The sequence below is a fragment of the Neopelma chrysocephalum genome, unplaced genomic scaffold (genome assembly GCF_003984885.1).
Source record: "Neopelma chrysocephalum unplaced genomic scaffold, ASM398488v2 Primary Assembly neopelma1_347, whole genome shotgun sequence".
NCBI classification, from domain to species: Eukaryota; Metazoa; Chordata; class Aves; order Passeriformes; family Pipridae; genus Neopelma; species Neopelma chrysocephalum.
Genome location: NW_020898011.1, coordinates 245,020 through 264,235, shown reverse-complemented (window position 1 = coordinate 264,235; position 19,216 = coordinate 245,020). Strand labels below are relative to the sequence as shown.

Genomic DNA, 19,216 nt, shown 5'->3' with positions numbered 1-19,216 from the left:
CCAACTCAGCCCAGCTTAGTCTAAAATATCCAATTCAGGTGGCTAAAAGGTGTTGGGAGAGCTGTTGGCTGCTCAGGGCTCTGTTAATGAAGTATTTTGTGGCCCTGGGTTCCCTGTCTGGAATATGGGATGGATAAACCCTGTGGTTTTGTTCCCAACCTGTGTGATTTTGGCTTTGGTTCCAAGGGAAAAATGGCTCAGGGGCTGCTGCTGCAGGTTCTGGTTTGAGCATCTTCACATCAAATGAGTTAAAGTAGGCTGCAAGCTGAAGGGCCTTTAGTGCTTTAAATAATAGCCAAAAATAATAATAATTTGAGATATTGCTGCTGGATATTGCTGCTAGTGGAGGGGATTAGGATAATGTCACTGCAAATTGTCTGAAATAGGAATACTCTGCTATTTTACAGCAAAGACTGTGGCCTGTACATGTCTCCCCATGAAATGGGAAATGCTTTTCCAGTGTTAAAAAGTGTCTTTGTTTGGGGATTTTTGGTTTGGTTTTGGTTTTGTAATGTGATGGTTTGAGACAATCTCTTAAAATCTGGCAGTGTCATTTTGTCTAGGTATGATCTTAGTGGCTTTTTGTCATTTATAATATAAAATAAATCATAAAATGGTTTGTCCAGCTAAGAATGCCCCATCCCTGGAAGTGTCCAAGGCCAGGTTGGATGGATTTTGGAGCAACCTGGGCTAGTGGAAGGTGTCCCTGCCCATGGCAGGGAGTTGGAACTGGATGGTCTATGAGGTCCCTTCCAAGCCAAACCATCTCGTGATTCTTTAACACAGTGTACAATTACTCGCATTTCTAGTGCTGATTCCAGCTGGAATTTCCAACTGTCTGCCTGCTGGCACACCTGCCCCGGTGCCACAGCCTGGATAGTGGGAATGCTGAATGAGAAACTCATTTTTTACATGAAACTCAGGAATTTGTGCAGCCACAAACCAGTAAATTCACTACAGAGCAGGGAAATCTGCACCACTGGTTCTCCAGCAGTTCTGCAATGAATTTTATTGTAAGACAGTTATGATTGTTATGACCTTCTGCCACCTCTTTCTCTCTCTAATGAGTTTTCCTGGCTTGGCAGAGAGTCATTAACTGGGGGGAGACTTGGGAAACATGTAAATAAAAATTAGTTGTTTTGAAAATAGTGTTTTATGGAGCTAAGCAACAACGTTTTTCTTTAGGTTCGTGCTGGAGCCCCTCCTGCCAAAAAAGATGCATTCTAGGTCGCAAGATAAATTGGACAAGGATGACCTAGATAAAGATAAGAAGGAAAAGAAGAAGGAGAAAAGGAACAGCAAGCATCAAGAGATATTTGATAAAGAATTTAAATCTACTGATATTTCTCTGCAGCAGTCTGAGGCAGTGATCCTTTCAGAGACGGTAACTTTATTAGCAAGTGATGCTTTATCTAATTCTGAGCGATGTCCTTTCTCTGTTGAAATAAAAATGTTGATTTTTATTATTTGAAGACCAAAAATAACTCTCAGGGAATACATTGCAATATTAATATATGTGATAATGAAACAAAAATACAGATTTTATTTACAGTGTAAAAAGATCATATGGTACCTCATGTGAATATCTTAACCAAAAGCTATGTGTGTCTATTTGATAAAAGGAGCAGATGGTATATCACAACTGAAATAAATGCTGCCATTTTAGCAGCCTTTTGAATTGCTGGTTCCCAATGGATGGTGATGGGTTTTCTCTTATTTCAGCTGAGTGCTGCAAGACAGTTTAGGGTGGAAATATTCCAAGGTCATTCCTTGCACAGCGGTTGCATGTTCACGAAGGGTTATTTTGAGCAGAAAATCGTAAGCGGTTCCAGCAGTGGCTGTGTGTAAGAATATTAACAACAGGCCATATCTCCCTTAAACCCTCTCTTCTTGGCTTATATTTAATTCACTGAAACTGTCCTAGAGGCTTAGGTAACCTGAGAAGTTTGAGCTCTGAAAATGAAAGCAAAGCTGGAGCAGGGAGTGTGTGAACCAACCATAACCTCCAAATCTCTGCCTGGACACCTGTTTGGAGGCCAAGAGTTTAAAACTTGCCTCCTAGAAATAAATGTAATGTTCTTTGAAAGATTTGTGCAAGTACTTGTAGAGCCAACTTTTCACTTAGCAGTCTTCCTTTGGTGGCTGTGTCATTTACGTTGGACTTTGGAAATGATTTCTCTCTCATCTGTGGTAACTGGATCCTTTAGATCTTTCTGTTTGGTATTTGTGGGAGAATATTGTTTAGCTGTTCAGCCACAGTTACTTTGTTTTCTGGATTTGCTCCTCCTTTCCCATCCAGAGATAAGTTAACCTCTCAGATGTGTCTTGTAACATCTTTTATTTGATGTGCCCAGTCAAAAAACTCTGATAAAATCCCTTGTGGAGGTCTTGGGCTTTTCACCTTTGAAGTCAGCGAGTTTTTAAATTGACTAAATTTTGGATCAACCCTCATTTGTTGATTAGGGATTCCTCTGCCAAAGCCAGCCAGGTGAGCCTCATTACAGTGTTTGCAGATATTTTGCATAGATTTCCATGTGTCTCATCTTTCTGACATGATGCCTTTGACTTGGCACCTTGCAGCAGTTGTGTTTTGACTGATGGAGCTCTGCCGTGGCAGGACTTGAACTGGCATCTCCCAGACTGCCAAACCCACCAGCAGAGCTCGTGGGTGGAGAGCATTAGTCACAGAAGAAGAAAATGGTATTTCAGGGCAGCTGAGTCAGTTGGACCAGATGGGAGGCATCCAGAGATGCTGGGGTTGATGTCACTGCCAGGTCACTGTCGTCTCAGAGAGGTCTTGGACATGGGCAAAGATTGCTCATGATTGGAAAAATGGAAATGCCAGCTGGAAAGGAGAGCAGGATAACCCTCCAGGGCATATTCCCATTTGTCATCTGAGGGGCAAAAATCAGCAAAGCCCAACATGGTTTGACTCAAGTTTTCTCCTCTTTCCAGTCAAGAGCTTTCGGTGCATGACTGGTGTGAGTAATATTCCCCTGGTTATGGAGAGGGAGGGAAGTTAAATGTCAAAACTGGTTACTTACAGTTACTTTGAGCTCCTTCAAATCCACAGATCAATAATATGAAAAGGAATTTACTGTTGAGAGAAAAAGTCTCCCTTTTCAACATCTCCAAACTGCTTGATGAGCTCCAAAACGACTGAGTCAATTTTTAATGCCCGGTTTTAGCGAGGCTCATCTTCTCTTGTAGGTGAAAGAGAGGAATCACTCCTTTGAGATCAGTTTATCAGAGTGGTTGTCCAGTTCCCACTGCTGTCTTCAGGAATTTTGTACAAATAATATCAAGGAGTTTAAAGATAAAATTTGTGTCAAAAGTTTCACATTCTGAAAACGTCCCTCGTTAATGATATAAAGGGAAATTGTAATGGCGGGTAGGAATTCAGCTTTTCCATTGTTTAACGTTGATGTTCAAATTCCCTTTTTCAGCTGAAATTATTCCCAAAGCACCGTTACCACTGTGTTGCAAGAAGAAAAAGACATTTTGGTTCCTCTTGCCTTAGGAACTTGGAAGCAGAAAGTTTGCTGAATTAAAAAGTGATGATGAAATGGAGAGGGAAAAAAATTAGAGATTTTCTTTTCCCAAAAAAAGTTGGAACCCAGATTTGACTATAAATGGAAATTAAAGATGTAAAGAGGTTTTAAAGTGAGATTTTAGTAATAAACTACTATTAGTTAGTAGATTTTTTATTAGTCATTCTGCTGAGAATTTTAGAACTTATGGCACTATGGCTCATTCAATTACAATATTTCAGTTATTTGGTGAATTTTCTAACAGATTCTTATTTCTTCTACAATATTTGGGGGGTTTACAGCAGAAGATGAATTTACAGAGAATATCAAGTGAGAAAAATGTCAGCCAGTGGTTGCCCCATCTCTGCAGAGCTTCTGCTGCTTTTTCCAGCAGTGATGTTGTCTAATGAAATGAGTGTTTCCATCACTGCCATGGACTTATTTAGGAGCTTCTTTTTTTCTAATCAAATGAATCATCATGGAATAACATGGGGATGTTCTAAAACTGTGGAATTATTTCATGGGCCTTTTACATGTGCTTTGAAAAGGAGCATTCAGAGGCTGTTCTCTCTAATTGTATGGCTTAAATACTCTTTTCTGAATTTCCAGTCAAAGTGAATTTATTGACTGATCAAACTCCAATCCCTAATTACATAAGATAACGAAGATGAATTAAGCACTTCAGTGTGTGACTATGATCAGTAATATCTTCATAGTTTTCTAGAGATTTATTATCTTCTTTTAAGTATCACATAAACTTCTTCAAGATAAATTTTCTTTGCTAATTCTTTGATCCCACGAGCTGAGAGCAAAGCTAACACTGGAGCCAGGTAGTTAACAGAGCATTGAAGGCTTGTGTTAGAAATCACAATAACAGGCTGTACATCCCATTGATTTAGTGGTGTCTGACATCACTCACCATTGATCTTCCCTTCGTTAGACCGAAAAAAATTAGCCATGGGTCCATTATGGATTAATGTCTCCAAAGGGTTCGTATTCCCCAGCAGAACTGTGATTTATTGAAGCTTTCAGAAGAGACCCAACATTGTCAATCACAGAAGAAGTTAAAATTTATTTAAGTAGCTACAGAGCAGGTTAACTTGGGAACATGGTCCAGTTGCTGGGGTTTTTTTCTCTTGATTCTGGAATGTCAATTTTCCTCATCAATTCAGGTGCTTTCCTTAGTTGCTTTTTTATAATTAGATACCTCTGAAAAAGCGATTACTTTGCTCATCCATTCTACTGAAAATATGCTTTGAAAGACCTTGAAAGAAGAAACCTTTGGAGTCTTTAGGACTTGAGTTTTCATATCAGGCAAATTTCATAAAGGTCACCCTGAGGTCTGGACGAACTTTCCAAAAAAAAGTCAGATACTTTATCGTCATTCATTTCTTATAGAAGGGTCTTTTTTACGCAAACCCTTTTAGGGTTTGTCTTCTGGAAATAAAAGGAAGCACTTACATGTCATTTCAGATTTCTCCTTCACCACATACTTCATAAAAACCCCCATTGTGTAATGACAAAATTCTTCAAAAAAGCTTGAATTGCTGCTGGCATTTTCTGGTTTGTCCTAATGCAGCACCTTGGGAGTAATTCCCCTCTTAACTTCAGGCTGCTGCTCCATTTTCTGGGATCTGTTGGAAATAAAACATTCCTTTTTTCACTGTGATTACTGTTAATATGGGGGTGGGTGAATGGGTAACATCAGTAGAGCTCAGAATTAAACTCAGGAAGAAGAATCACCTTAAAACTAAAAGCATTAGTTGCTCATCAGATTACAAGTATCATTTCAGGGTTTCTGATGCAAAATTTGAATGGACTATGAAGCATCCAGAGCAAAAAAGGGATATTTCAGTGAATTAAATAGAAGCACTACCAAGAAAGTGTTTCTGGACAGATGATGTCTTCCTCAGAAGAGAGTTTCACCCTGCAAATGGTTGAAGAGATAAATTTTAAGAAGGAAGTAGAGCCACATGAGAAGAAAGAAAAGATTCTGAGGGACGGGTAATCTCGTGTAAGGCTGTAAACTTCTGTAGCTGTTACTAAGTGAGTGTTTGGGGAATTCAGATGGAAGTCACAGAGCCTCTCATTGCTTCAGGAAAATATGCCAGGCTGTGGGGAGGGGAGTTAACTTGTGATTCCTTGGGAGAAGGGGAAACACTTGGAGCTGTGAGATACTGCACTGAATCAGCAATATTGGGTGTTAGCATTGCCTAGTTGTGTTCAAGAGGAAAATGTAGCAATCCCAAGGTCTGCCACTCAGTTACCTGTATTTTTTTTTGTTGTCTCACTGGTTTTGTCCCCACCCAGATCAGCCCACTGAGACCCCAGAGACCAAAAAGCCAAGTCATAAACGTGATGTCCAGTGAACGGCGTTTCTCCGTGTCTCCGTCGCCTCCCAGCTCCCAGCTGACCCCACCCCCCATCACCCCCAGGACAAAGCTTTCCTTCACCATCCAGTCCAGTAAGCCTCTAATTTTAACTAAACTTCCTTTTCCTGGAAAAATTCTGGTCGGGAGACGTGTTTCCTCAACATTTCATTGCACCTTGGTTTGAGCTGAGTGGGTAGAACAGGAACAAGGACTTGCCTCTTAACCTTGTGCTCCTTGACTTTGCCAACTAAAATTATTTCAATATTTTACAAAAATTTTTGCACTGAACAAGTTTGTTTTCAAGTTATCATTAACAATTATTTAGATGTAGAGTAACTATCAAAAATCAATGTTCTACTTGTTTCTATGTAGGGTATTTTAGAGCATAAAGGCTCAAAAAGTCGTATTTTTTTTGGTAATTGTACCTTAAAAGAACTTGTCTTTGATTCATTGTGAGTACAAGCCAGATGGGAAAATAAAGGTCAGTCTTTTTGATGTGTTTTTTGTTTGACATTGACATCTATCACTCCGTTTTTCTGTAAAATATCATCTGTTTGCTCCAGTCTTCAGCAAACCCAATTGCAAAGCTGGGTGCAATCCAACACCTATTTCTTTCACAGTACTGGTTTCCAAAAACTGTTATTCAGAGTTTTCAGTTGCCAGCATGTGACAAAAAAGAAAAAAAAAGATCCTTTTAAAACATATACCCAAATCCTGGTACAATAGTCAAGAGTTCAGTGTTAGTAGAGGAAAACAGATGATGAGTTTGAAGAAAAAAATCTTGTTTGATGTTTTTTTATCCACTGTTTTTGATACTTGAAACCTTTTCCTTTAAATAGTCAGACCCCAAAACCAGTATTTTGATAATGCTGAACTCTCTCTCCCTTCTTTACAGTTTTATAACTGGATAATGTATATATAATATATTATAATTATAATTATATTTATGGTTTATTTTTAGTAGGTTTATGGTTTATTTTTAATAGGTTTATAGTTTATTTTTTATAGTTTTTATTTACAGTTTTATAAATCTACTAATAAACTGGAATTAAAAAAGACTGGAAGTACAGAGAAGTAGAGGATATATACTCCTGGAAAAGAAGTGTTTAATTGGATTATATATATATGCTTTATTAATACATTTAAAAAATTCTCTGAAGTCATGTATTTCTGACAATATTTATATGCTGAGGATCGATGGGTGTTGTGTAAAGTAGGATCAGCTTATTGCAAAATCCGTGGCTCTGCTCCATAATCATTTGAAGAATTGGAGTGATAAAATTTCTTAGGAATTCCGAGGATAAAGAAGTTACTTCAGTGCACAAATGGGCTAAAAGTAGTTAATGGGTTGCTAAGCAATCCTGGCTGCTTGTTAGTTGGCAGTTTAGGAGAGTGGAGTGTAAAATGTGATCATTAGGTTAAGATGATAAAAAAAAGTCCCCTAATTGATCTCTTGCCAGCTCCGAGATCTTCCCAGTGGCACATGTCCAGCAGGGAATGAACAGTCAGAGCACACTCCTCTGATGAAACACCTTCAATAGTGACAGCAAACCAAAAATCTTGAGTAATTATTTATATAGTAACTATGTTCAGTACAGATGGATTAAGCAGGAGAAAATGAACAGAGCTGTAGAAATGGATCTTCTGAAAACACAACTGAAAATTCCAGAAGTTTGTGTTCAGTACCTGTTTCTGCAGAAGAGGAGAAGTCTCCTGGATTGCATTAAATTATTGGAGAGATCAGTTAGTCAGGGCAAATAATTGTTTTCAATATAGAATATTGTCGTTGTCTAAGTAGTTTTCCAGGCTAAATGCAAATATTGTCAGTGTATATTACAAACTGTTCATGTGGATGGAAATGCTCTGTCCACATTTGCAGAGATTTATTGCTGTCTTGCAACAGAATGAGTTTGGGAAGGTGTAGGAACACAGCAGGGGCTGCAGAAAATCAGAACTGGAACAGGAGCTGGGAATGTAGGGAAAGGCAGAGAAGCAGAATGGACAGTTGGGATCCATCCAGGTTGTTCAAGCAGAGTTGACTCCACACCTTGTTTCCTCTACAGCTCAGGTGAAAACATTCCTCACCTGCCTTCCCATGGATCTGCCAAAGATTTATTAAAAGAAACAAAGGATTTGGGTAACTCCTAACAAAATTGGTGTTCCCATCCTCTTGTAGGCCTCTTAGTCCACATGTAATGGCTTAGATGAAGCTGGAAGTTACATCATGTAAGAAGAAGTTATGTCATGTTAATTGAAAAAATAGCGTGTAAGATGCAAAGCTGAAATGTTCAGGGCAGTGAAATTCACTTTATTTGTGGGTAATAGTGTATTATTTTACTCACTTTCAGTTTCCACCCAAAGACTGGCTACAGTGAGACCTAAAAACATGGCTTGTTTATAGTAAATATGGAAAGAAAGTTTCTCTTTCCAAAGCAGGATTCAAGTTCTACTGAAGTTACAGCTAAACACTCTAAAGAAAATGCCACTTCCCAAATGTCTCCCAGTATTTTCCTAAAGTGCATGAAAACACCAACTGAATAAATGCATATATAGATCTAGATAAGATATATAAATAAGTATATGTGTAGTTGGGGGTGAGATATCCAGGATGTGTGTCAAGGAGTTGTTTTGTGACATTAATGGTCTCAAATTGTGGTCTTTAGATGTGGACAATGACAAGAAAATCCAACAGAATAAAAAGGGAAGTTCATTTACAGCATCAATATTTAGTTACAGATGCATGGGATTGTTTTCCAGCCATGTGTTTAATAACATGAGCTTAGAAGTAGATTTTCATGGAGGTCCTTAAAGGAAAGTACTAGAAATATTTGGGGAATGGAGAAATCCTCTGTGTGTGGAAAAGGAAGGATGAAAACCAGGAGCAGTAGAAAAAACCATGAGAAATTCAGGTCCTGAAGGACAAATAACATTTTTCAGCCTAATAGAGGAGAAGCCACTGAAAGTTTGAAGGAAAATAATCTTCTTTCAGTATAGTGGAAAGTTCAAAAATATGAAGAGTAAAATTAGAGTTTTCAGTGCCAAATTAATACAGCCACCTTAGAGTTAAATGGTGTTAGTGAGAGAACGTTTTAGAGAAAAAAAAAATCACACTTTTAATAAGATGTTGATGTGAATTTTGCAATAAAAATATTTGCATAAACAAGGCCTCCACGATTTCCACTTACTTCAGAAATCGTCCCAGTAAAATAAAAAAAAAACTTTCTTCTTTTCCTCAGTAAAATTCCCTGATTTATAGAAAATAATTTCAATTTCTTATCTTGTAGAGATCACAGTGGGTATGAAAATGACTGAATTACCCTGAAATACACTGTGGGTGGATTTCTGCCCAAAAACCTATGTATCATTCAGGCCTCAATAAACTTTATTGTCCCTCAGGCTATTTCCAGCATGTACCTGGGAGGATTTATCTGCTAAGAAAAAGGAACTTTCTCCTCTGCAAACAGGAATAATAAATGTTTGGTACTTTCTCGTGCGTGATTTTATTTACTCAGCGACTAATGGCTGCTCATTTATTATAGTTACCTGGAGTCTGAAAGTTTTTGAGAGAGACGTAGTTAATTCTGGGCTTTCATTTGCGCATTTTATTAACAAGAAGCTTTTATTTTACTGAAGGAAGGTCAATAAAGCCTGGCTTGATATATTTGCTTAGTGCACTTCTCAAAACTTTTAATGTACAAGGTGAAAATGCAGAGCTTATAGCTGAGAAAATTATATTTGCTAAGCTATTAATATTTTGCTCTGAAATCTGAAGTAAAAATTGTTTTCTGGTAAAAATAGGGGGTTCTTCAAGTATTTTGAGGGCATTTTAAAATGAGCCCAATATGACTCCACAGGGCAGCTTCCCACTGCCATGGGGCTGGTTCATTTGCTCTACTTTCCTGTAGAATTCCTCATTAGATGGGCTGTGGATAATTATAGAAGCTGTGGAGAGCAGGGAGAGAGATGCATGTGCAGCGTTATCACGGTATCAGCACCCTAAAGGCCTGGCTCAGGCTGGAGTTTTGGGTTAGACTGGCCTTAAGCTGAAGGAGAGGAGATTCAGATTGGGAAGAAATTGTTCCCTGTGAGGGTGGTGAGGCCCTGGCACAGGTTGCCCAGAGAAGCTGTGGCTGCCCCATCCCTGGAAGTGTCCAAGGCCAGGTTGGACAGGGCTTGGAGCAACCTGGGCTAGTGGAAGGTGTCCCTGTCCATTGCTGGAGGTGGAATTAGATGAACTTTAAGGTCCCTCCCAACCCAAACCACGCTGTGTTTCCAGGATTCAGTTGCTGAAAGAGTTAAGTCAGTGTTGGTTTTTACAGATCTGGAACTGAATGGAATGTCCAGCTCCGACATCCCCGACGTTCCTCCCCCTCTGCCCCTCAAAGGAAGCACAGCCGACTACGGGAACCTCATGGAAAGCCAGGACTTGATCAGCCCGACGACCTCCCCCCCTGCCCACCAACGGGTGAGTCCTCAGGGAATCATCACTTCCTGCAATTTTCTTTGCCTTTGTCCCTTGAGCAATCCCAGGTGAGACGGGATCCTGCTTCTGGATGTGTCAGCAGATCCAGAGAGTTCTGCAGTTGCAGTGTCTGGAGTGTGAGGGAGCAGCATCGACCTGAGGGGGAGATTGGGTTCACTCTGGTGAAGTCTAAGCCAAATGCTTTTAGGTGTGTTGGTAAGGGAGCTTTAACCAACAGGATACATTCTCTGCAGCAAATTAGATTTAATAGCCTTTCAGTGCTGTCTCAGGAAAGGAAATAAAACATGTTCCTGCCATCTCTCCTTTCTGGAGCTCCGTTCTGTCGATGTTCAGTCGCTGCTTGTTTCCCTGAGGCAAACACACACCTCCCCTTTGAGGGAAGGAGCTCAGAAACTCCTCATCATCAACAGCCTTTTGAGCTTTCTGAAGAAAATACACTTTTTCAACTTTGTTTCCTGTAGCCTTGAAGCTTTTAAAAATAATTTGGTCTTTTTCTTTAAAGCAGCACTTTTGAAAAGGGCCATTTATTTTCTTTATGAAGAGAGAAAACAGGTTTAAAGAGATGTGGTGAATTGACCCTGGCTGGTACCCACCAAAAATGCTCCATCACTCCTCAGCTGGACAGGGGAGAGAAAATATAATGAAAGGCTCATGGATTGAGACAAGGGCAGGGAGAGATCACTCACCAATTACCATCATGGGCAAAACAGGCTCATGTGGGAGAAATTAATTTAATTTATTACCAATCAAGTCAGAGCAGGGCAATGAGACCCCAAAAGGTCACAAGTCCTGCCACTGAACATGGGGGAAACTGCTGGAATCCTCTCACAGAAACTACCACAACCTTCTCACACAAACCCAAACTAGAGGATTTTCTGTCCTTTGACTTGGAAATCTCTAACTTTGACCAAGCTGATATTTTGTGGAAACTGATACTTCTTTGTTTGCAGAGGTGTCTTCCTCTGAAGTTCTCTAAAGTTCATCATTGCAATGAAATTCTGTTGAGTAATTTGCTTTTCATGGCTAGAGAAAGCATTTCTGGTCTCAGCAGAGAGTGTCAGGCAGGAATTTGGTTTAACTCTGGGAATAATTGTGTTTAACACAGACTATCCCAGTGCACAACAGTACACAAGTCCAGCTTTTTCCATGGTTGAAATTATAACTATTTCTAATAGTGTAACTAATTCCTATTGTAGCAGGAATTCAGTATGTATAGGCTAAATAGGAAAAAGCAGATGTAGAAGTACCTTCAGGAATGTCAATAGTGTTATTCAAAACACCATGTTTTACTCTTTATGTGCATTTACTGAAAAATTCTCTATTCCCATCCTCTCTTCCATAGTTGTTCCCCATGGCTGGGTGGTTTTAGTAAATATTTTCACTTTTCCTCTCGTTTCCATCAAAGTAGACTAAACTTTTAACCCATTTCCCTGGTGTCTCTCTCAGGGACCAGCTCTCGTTTGTCCTGAATTCAGACCTCTAAGTGGAAAATTACAGCATGTACAGCAGGGCTGCCAGGAGGGTTGTCTGAGGAATGCATCCTCAGGAAGAAAGCTGAGAAATTCAAATTAGGATTCAAATTTCTTCAACTCCTTCCTGCATGAGCTCCAGAGTAGTAAATTCATTTTCTATTATATGGTATAATGTTTAAGTCGTGGTGGTAGCTCAGGATTGCTTATGTAAGTTCAAATTTTAGCTAAAAAACATAAAACAACGGTGAGAAATAAAATCCCAGTTGTCAGGGTTTCTTTCCTTTCCCTCTGAGGCTGTTTGAAGGGGTTTCCACTCCATGGAGAGATGTTGGGTAGTTATTGTATGACTTCCAAATGCCATCTTGCTGGGATGGTTGGAGACAAGTCCCAGCCTCAGCCTCATGGAAGATGTGACCTTGGGCAGCTCCTGGACCTGCCATGAGCAGAGTTTCCGCATCATTAAATGGAAGTTTATAAAAATAGTGGCAATATGCTCCCTTGGTTTTTTCTTTGCAAAGTTTTAGTCAGGTCTTAATATTTTTGCTCTTTACAGCCTTGATTTTTTCAGATTCCTGTCATTTTTTTTAATGTATTTTGTCATTGTAGGCACAGACCCTGTCTTTTAACATGCAGTGTTGAAGGGCCTTAGAATTTAAGCACAGCTAAGAAATGCAATCAAATATAGGCTACATCTCCTTGGCTAACTGTCCAAAATTTACATCTTCTTATCTAACTGTCCGAAATTTTCTTTAGCATCTGTATTTTTATAAACTTTCCAAGATGAGGGAATTTAGTTTCAAAGTCTGGAAGAAGGATCTAAAACAGATTTGTCGCAAAACCACATGTATTAGTTTTAGAATTCATTTTAGAAAAGGTTTCTAATCTTATAACAATCACTCTGTGCCTTTATTTCATCAGCCTTGTAGGAAGGAAGCTGTTAAAGAACATAAAGAAAATGAGTAGTGCTGGACATGAAAGATCAGATGAGTAAATTCTTATTGCTGCTGTGATTAAATCCCACTCCACGGTTTTAATGCCTTATGTTTCATGGGTCAAATAGCTCCATAATTCATAACTTGATCATTCTCTGCCTAGTAAACTGATCATCCTTTAAATTACACCAGCTTTGTATCAGTGAAGAAAAATCAGTAAAACATATTAGAGATAAGATTATCTTGGTAGCTTTTAAACTGGAAATATCTCCTTGTGTGAGGAATTATTAGGTTTTTCACTCCGGTTGTCTTGCAGTGGGTTATGAAAGCCAAGTGCTGTAGAGAACTGAAAGCAGGCAGCCAGAAATGCAGCAGATGCTTCAAGTCAAACTGCAGGCAATAATGTCATTTAGTGTCTGAGGCAGCAATCTTAGATTATTTGAAGTCCACTGTTACCTTGGTGTACCTTAAGTCTTTTTTTCCAAATGATCATCTCCTTATAATTTCCTGATCGTCCCCCTACTCACTGTTAACTGTGAGACCCTTATAAATATATTTTCTCGCACCGTGTGATTTGTTCTGCTAAAAATGTTCTTAATAATATATGGGAACGTAAAAAAAAGAAGCCCATGACTCCTGCAAGGATTATTATTACATCAGGGGATTCCTTTAGGCACTTATCCTGCTTTATTGGTTCATCCTCACCCTTGCATACAAATCAACCGCTTGCTTTGTATTCACGGCCAGAGGGGAGCTCAAAGAAAATAGACAAAGGAGCACTTAGGTTTATGATATTGGCTGTAACACTTACTAAGGATCAGATAATGGTTGGGATGAGAACATCTCCATCCATCCAGGCAGAACTTGGAAAGGAGGAACGGCGAAGGCTGGAGTGGTACATGGGACGAGGAGCAGAACGGTCTCGTGCGGTGCCTGGTTTGATTCCCTGGGATGCTGTTGTATGGGGGTTATTCAGGCTGGTTATTCAGATATAGTGGAATAATATATCCTAATATAATACACAGAGGAAGAATCCAGGGGGATTTTCTCTGTGTTGCAGTGCATGTGCTGCAGAGCTGAAAATTATCTCCTGTATCAGCTGCAGTGAGCAAAAAGTGACCTTGAAGGCTCCAGCAAAGTGTTGTCCTCATGACAGAGACAAAAAAGCTGGAAACCAGCTGAAACGATGGAGGCAGCAGGTAATTAGGGAGCACTGTGTCAGGATTTGCAATAGCAGCTTCCAGTGGAGGGGCAGCAGCACCTCTGCTCTCTGTGACCAGTGACAGGACCCAAAGGAGCAGCTGGAGCTGAGTCAGGGGAGGTTTAGGTTGGTTATTGGGAACAAGTTCTTCCCCCAGAGGTTGGTCGGGCACTCTCACTCCAGGCCCTTGTCCAAAGTCCCTCTCCAGCTCTCTTGGAGCCCCTTTAGGCACTGGAAGGGGCTCTCAGGTCTCCCTGGAGCCTTCTCTTCTCCAGGTGAACACCCCCAGCTCTCCCAGCCTGGCTCCAGAGCAGAGGAGCTGCTGTGATCTGATCTGAGGGACCGACTCGAAGCAATTCCATGTTGCCCATTTTGGGGGATCATTCACATTGCCCAAGGTTGCACACAGCAGGTGGAAGAACACCAAGTGCATCTCCACAGAGGGATCCTTAAAATTCCTTTTTTTTACCTAAGCACACTCCAGGAAGGGCTGTGACACAGTGACATGAGACTCTAATAGATGATGTACGACAACAGGCTTCAAACAGTCATTTTACACCAGTTACCTGCCAGCTTTTCCACATAACTTTGCTCCCTGGGTCAAACAGCCAATTAGCTTAAACTGTCTGTAATTTGGTTCACATTAGTGGAGTTGGGCTGTTCTCTCTGCTGGTGCATTATTGCCCTTTCACAATAGGAGTGTTATTCTGCCAGGACCTCACACTATAATGTTATTTTTCATTGCAGATATTATTTTCATTGCTGCTTGTCAGGCTGCTCAGCTCTGTGCTGAAGGAGCAACTCAGGATCTGAAAGCATTTACAGTCCTGGGTAGCTGATAGTTTATTTACATCCCATTTCTCCTGCTTCTGACCTAATTAGATCCATTAATCCTTCCAACTTAGAGTGCTTCTCATTGGATCTCCAGAGCTTGTTATACTGATGACCATGGAATTTCAAAGAAAAATAGTTGCACAGGAAGAAATTTCGTGCAGTGCCACAAGGACCAGTTTTAGGAATCAAATTTGTTTGATTTTTTTGTGTTTTCTGAGTGAAAAACAATTTTGCTTCTTCAGAGGAGAAAAAAAAAATGCATTTTCTCATCTTCTGTAATTGATTTTTACTACGTCCTGAACGTGCCCGGTTGCAGTGCAGTTCATATCTGGGAGAGAACACAGACAAATGTTTTTGGACCTGATTCTTTTCTGTCTGAGGGAGAAAAAAAAAAAGAAAAAGCAAACAAATGGGAGCAATTTCATGTCTGAAGCAGAAGGAACAGATTGTTTCTGTGTTGCAGATGTGCCTTTTACATAAGGTTTCTGCTTCCCCTGAGGTCCCCGCGAGTCAAGGATTCTGCCCAAAATAGGTTGGGATGTGAACCAGCCTCTGTCAATTTGTCAGAAAGGAAAAAGATGCTTCAAGATTCACAATTAACCACTGAGATATAAACACGAACTTGGCAAAGCAGCTCTTAATTCAGTGTAAAATCAAGGTAAACTCCATTTTTATTTCAAAGTTTCTAAGGGAAAGCGCAGCAAAGATGAACTTTATAAGCCTGATAATGTTTTTCTGAGTGTGGTATTAAAGGGAGAGAGGAAGTGTGCTAGAATTTCATCCTGTCCTGGAATAAAAGGGAGGATGTATCAGCCCTGGGAGCCATGGCTGGATTTGGAGTTCCATAGTGGCATGTTTTGTGCTGCTAATTCCTCAATAATGTCGCCCCAACCAGCCTCACACATCCTACTTAATATATTCATTGGTAGCTTATTATATAAATGAACATGTGCTAAATTTATCCGACTTTCTAATGGAAATTGTAAATTCAATTATAATAATTATCTACCTATCTCTGTTATTTCTTTCTGCCTAATTTGCTTGCAGAATCCGAGCTCTGGTAGGTTTTGAGCTTGTTATTTATAGCATATATATTTAGCTTATTCTCATTGTATCTCTTCTTCAGAAGCAGGTTTTCAGGGCTGATTTGATTGTTCTCTGATCAATATGAAGGGCTCATTTGGTTGAGAAATGCCTTTGATCTAATTGAATTGAGAATTATTGCCAATGTAGTGTTATTTAAATTCAAAATGGATTTTCACAAATGATGCTATCAGCAGAGTTAGGGCTTTTTTTCTGGTGATAAATATGAAGTTAAAGAGCTCATGTGAGAGCAGAGCAGAGGAAAGTTTTATATTTTGGAATGTATTTCAGAGGGACACCTGGTTTACTGAGCTATGGAATGAATGTCATCTTCATGAGGAGCTGTTGCATTGTTGTACACTGATGTTCTGTAGACCACCAGCGATTCCCAAAGTTTGCCCAGAGCCCTTGCCTGGATACAGGACTGTAATTAAGCAGGTTCTCAAAGACTTTGAAACCTTCAGATCACAATTGACAGTCCAACTCTTATTCAGATGCCTTAATAGGGATTCAGGAGTTAACATGCCAAGTATTTGCTCAGGTGGAGGGAATATTTAATGGTTCTGACTGTAACACTTCAGAGGCAGATCAGCAGTGGCATTTTAACTAAAAACCAAACAAGTCTTCAGTTTTGCATTTAGTAAAATTAAATTCTTATATTATCTGCTTTTCATATTTGTTGACCTGGTTTTCCAACTCACAGGTCATCGTGTCCCACTGGAAGTCAAGAATAAGTAGTGCCCTCTTTGGAGGCTGCTCTGGAAAATCATAGAGTCATTTAGGTTGGAAAAGACCTCTGAGATCATCAAGTCCAGCCATTCCCCCATCACTCCCAAGGCCACCACTAACCCATGTCCCCAGGTGCCAGGTGTTGATGCCTCTTCCCCAGGCAGGCAGGGGAACACATCATTCCAGACAAGGCATCCCGGCTCCGGTGCCTTGCTCTTGGTCCAGAGTTTCTCATTCGGCAGCAGATTAAACCCAATTCTTTCCAAGGTGCCAGGTCAGGAAGTGTTTTGGAGCCAAGGAGGGAGGTGAGAGCAGGCACATCCAGGCAGTGGTGCTGCTGGAGAGGCTGGGAAACAGAGAGTGGATGGAGCAGAACGGAGAGACGGGCTCAGGGCATGGCTTACCTGGGGGTAGTTTGGCATCCCTCTTCATTTGCCATAGAGGAGGAGAGAGAAAACTTATAAAACAGATAGGAAAGTAGTTCTGTCCAGGTAGGATACAGGAGAAGTATTCCAGCAAAAATCCAGCCTTCCTGGCTCAGCCAATTTGCAGCCTTACCTTTCTCTTTAGTCTGTGCTTAGTAAAACTATCTGGATTTGTAGCTTCGTGTTGTCTTAAAACCTGCTTGAAATAGGGTGTTTACTTACCTTAGAGATGCTTTTTCTCCTACTCTTACACATCTCTGAAAACTCCCAGTCACAAGGTTGCAGGAGCATTAGGAGGAGAGGCTGAGATGTCCTGCCATCACCCTGAACTGCTCATCTTTCTGGGACACGATCTTTGGACAGCTTTTAAAAGGAACAGTCTTGTTTCTTGTGCTCTTCCACCTGGTTTATCAGTTGTTTATATACCAGTATCTTCCTGATGTTGAGAAATCATGAGTTGTTTTGTCCAAGCAGTGCCTGCAGTGGAGTACTGCAGGTATTTAGACTGTTCTTGTAGCAGTGACCAAAGAATTTTGGCAGAGTTGGTGCTTGTTGGGCTGTGAGAGCGTGTGAAGCCAGCAGTTAGTGCTGGATGGGTGAGGCAGGACGAAACACAAACAAGTGTGGAATGGAAAAGCATCATTAGGTTTGGAGGAAAACAAAAGGCAGTGGCTGAGGAGAAGGAGAATCTTAGGGAAAAACAACCCCAAAGCAGCATTTCTGAGCTGTGATGCTGCAGCACAGCCTGGGTGCAGTGAGGGGAAATCTGCACTGCCTGCACAGCCAAAATCTGTAAAAACCTACCTGCAAAGCCTGGGAGCAAATTGCAGTGTTTTCGTGCTCCTTCTGAAACAGGTTTTATCATATGTATGATTTAACATTATAAAAAAATCTTAATTTCCATAATGACTTTTTTAATTTGTCCAATTAGCTGATGATTCTAGCTGGGAGTGCTCTTCTGTTGTATGATACATGCAGCGATTTAAAATATATGTATGTGAACAGTCTGCATTTCTATTTTGAATATTTTAATTATAACCCTGTGTGTGATGGTAAATTGCGACTTACTTATCTCTTTAAATGGTTTTAAATTGTTTCCCTTTTCTCCTTTTTTTTTTAATGGTTTCTGTTCTAAATGTGCAAAATCCAAAACATAATGGAAAAGCAATGAAGCCGTTGCTTCAGCTTAGTTTTTAAGCTCTGAGTGCCTGGGGGCTGAGGCAATCGATACACACCAAGGAATCAATATCCTATCATGATATAAAGTGGGGAATTATAAACTTCTCCAGTGCTTTCGAAAGATTTTTCCTGAAATATTGAGCTAATTAATCCTGAACCCTTGAGAGATTTTTTTTTCGTTGTCAAAAATAAAAGTTATATTTAAAACTAATGGCTGAGGGCGTTGGGAATCCACAGCAGCAAGTTCCACGGAGAGGTTTTTGTGAGTCAGAGGCTGCAGACTCACCTGGTTTCTTTCACAGTTATATATGAAACAGAAAATGTTTCCAAACTCCATCCTTTGCTAACATGATCCATCCAATTTGGTTTCTTCCAGCACCTACCACCTCCTCTCCCCAGCAAGACTCCCCCGCCTCCACCTCCAAAGACAACTCGGAAGCAAACGTCAGTTGACTCTGGGATTGTCCAATGAAGAAGGAAGCAGGTTCTTTTTTCCAAAGATAAAGCTGTAACAATTCATTTCCCTAAGTATTTTATGGTATATAATGTTTACCTCATTCAGGTGTGCAGTATCTAACATTTAGTGCAATGACTCTAACTCCATAAGAAATCCATTTCTAGCCATGGAACCAACACTACATCCCCCCCCCTTCTGGGGGTTATTCCCTCCCATAACTTGAAAGAAATCTGGATTTCTACTTGAGACCTGGAATTGTCCATCAACTGACAGTACCCTCTTCCTAAACCTTCTCCCTGCTTCTGAGTAATGCCAGGCACAGAGCTGGCTGTGGAGATTCAGATGAGAGCTGAATATTTTGTATCTAAAGTGTTCAGGTAGCTCTGGAGTTTAAACTGAGCTGAGTTTTTGTACCTAATCTTGGTGTATATAGGAATTGATGACAATATTCACATGGAATTCAGTGCACATTGGAGGAGCTTCACAGGGAGGTGAAGCTTCTGTAGGATTTCCCCCAGA

The 19,216-nt window shown here is 40.2% G+C and overlaps 1 protein-coding gene across 2 annotated transcripts in view; it reads left to right on the top strand.

Moving 5' to 3' along the window:
- DOCK1 (dedicator of cytokinesis 1) overlaps positions 1–18,918 on the top strand; it is a 280,931-nt gene extending 262,013 nt beyond the window's left edge. For both annotated transcript variants that reach the window (XM_027705622.1, XM_027705621.1), the window contains exons 49-52: positions 1,186–1,384; positions 5,841–5,994; positions 10,222–10,367; positions 18,617–18,918. In XM_027705622.1, the coding sequence (XP_027561423.1) occupies positions 1,186–1,384; positions 5,841–5,994; positions 10,222–10,367; positions 18,617–18,712 (595 nt within the window). In that variant the 3' untranslated portion in view covers positions 18,713–18,918. The remainder of the gene's footprint in view (positions 1–1,185; positions 1,385–5,840; positions 5,995–10,221; positions 10,368–18,616) is intronic.
- The last annotated feature ends 298 nt before the right edge of the window (positions 18,919–19,216 follow it).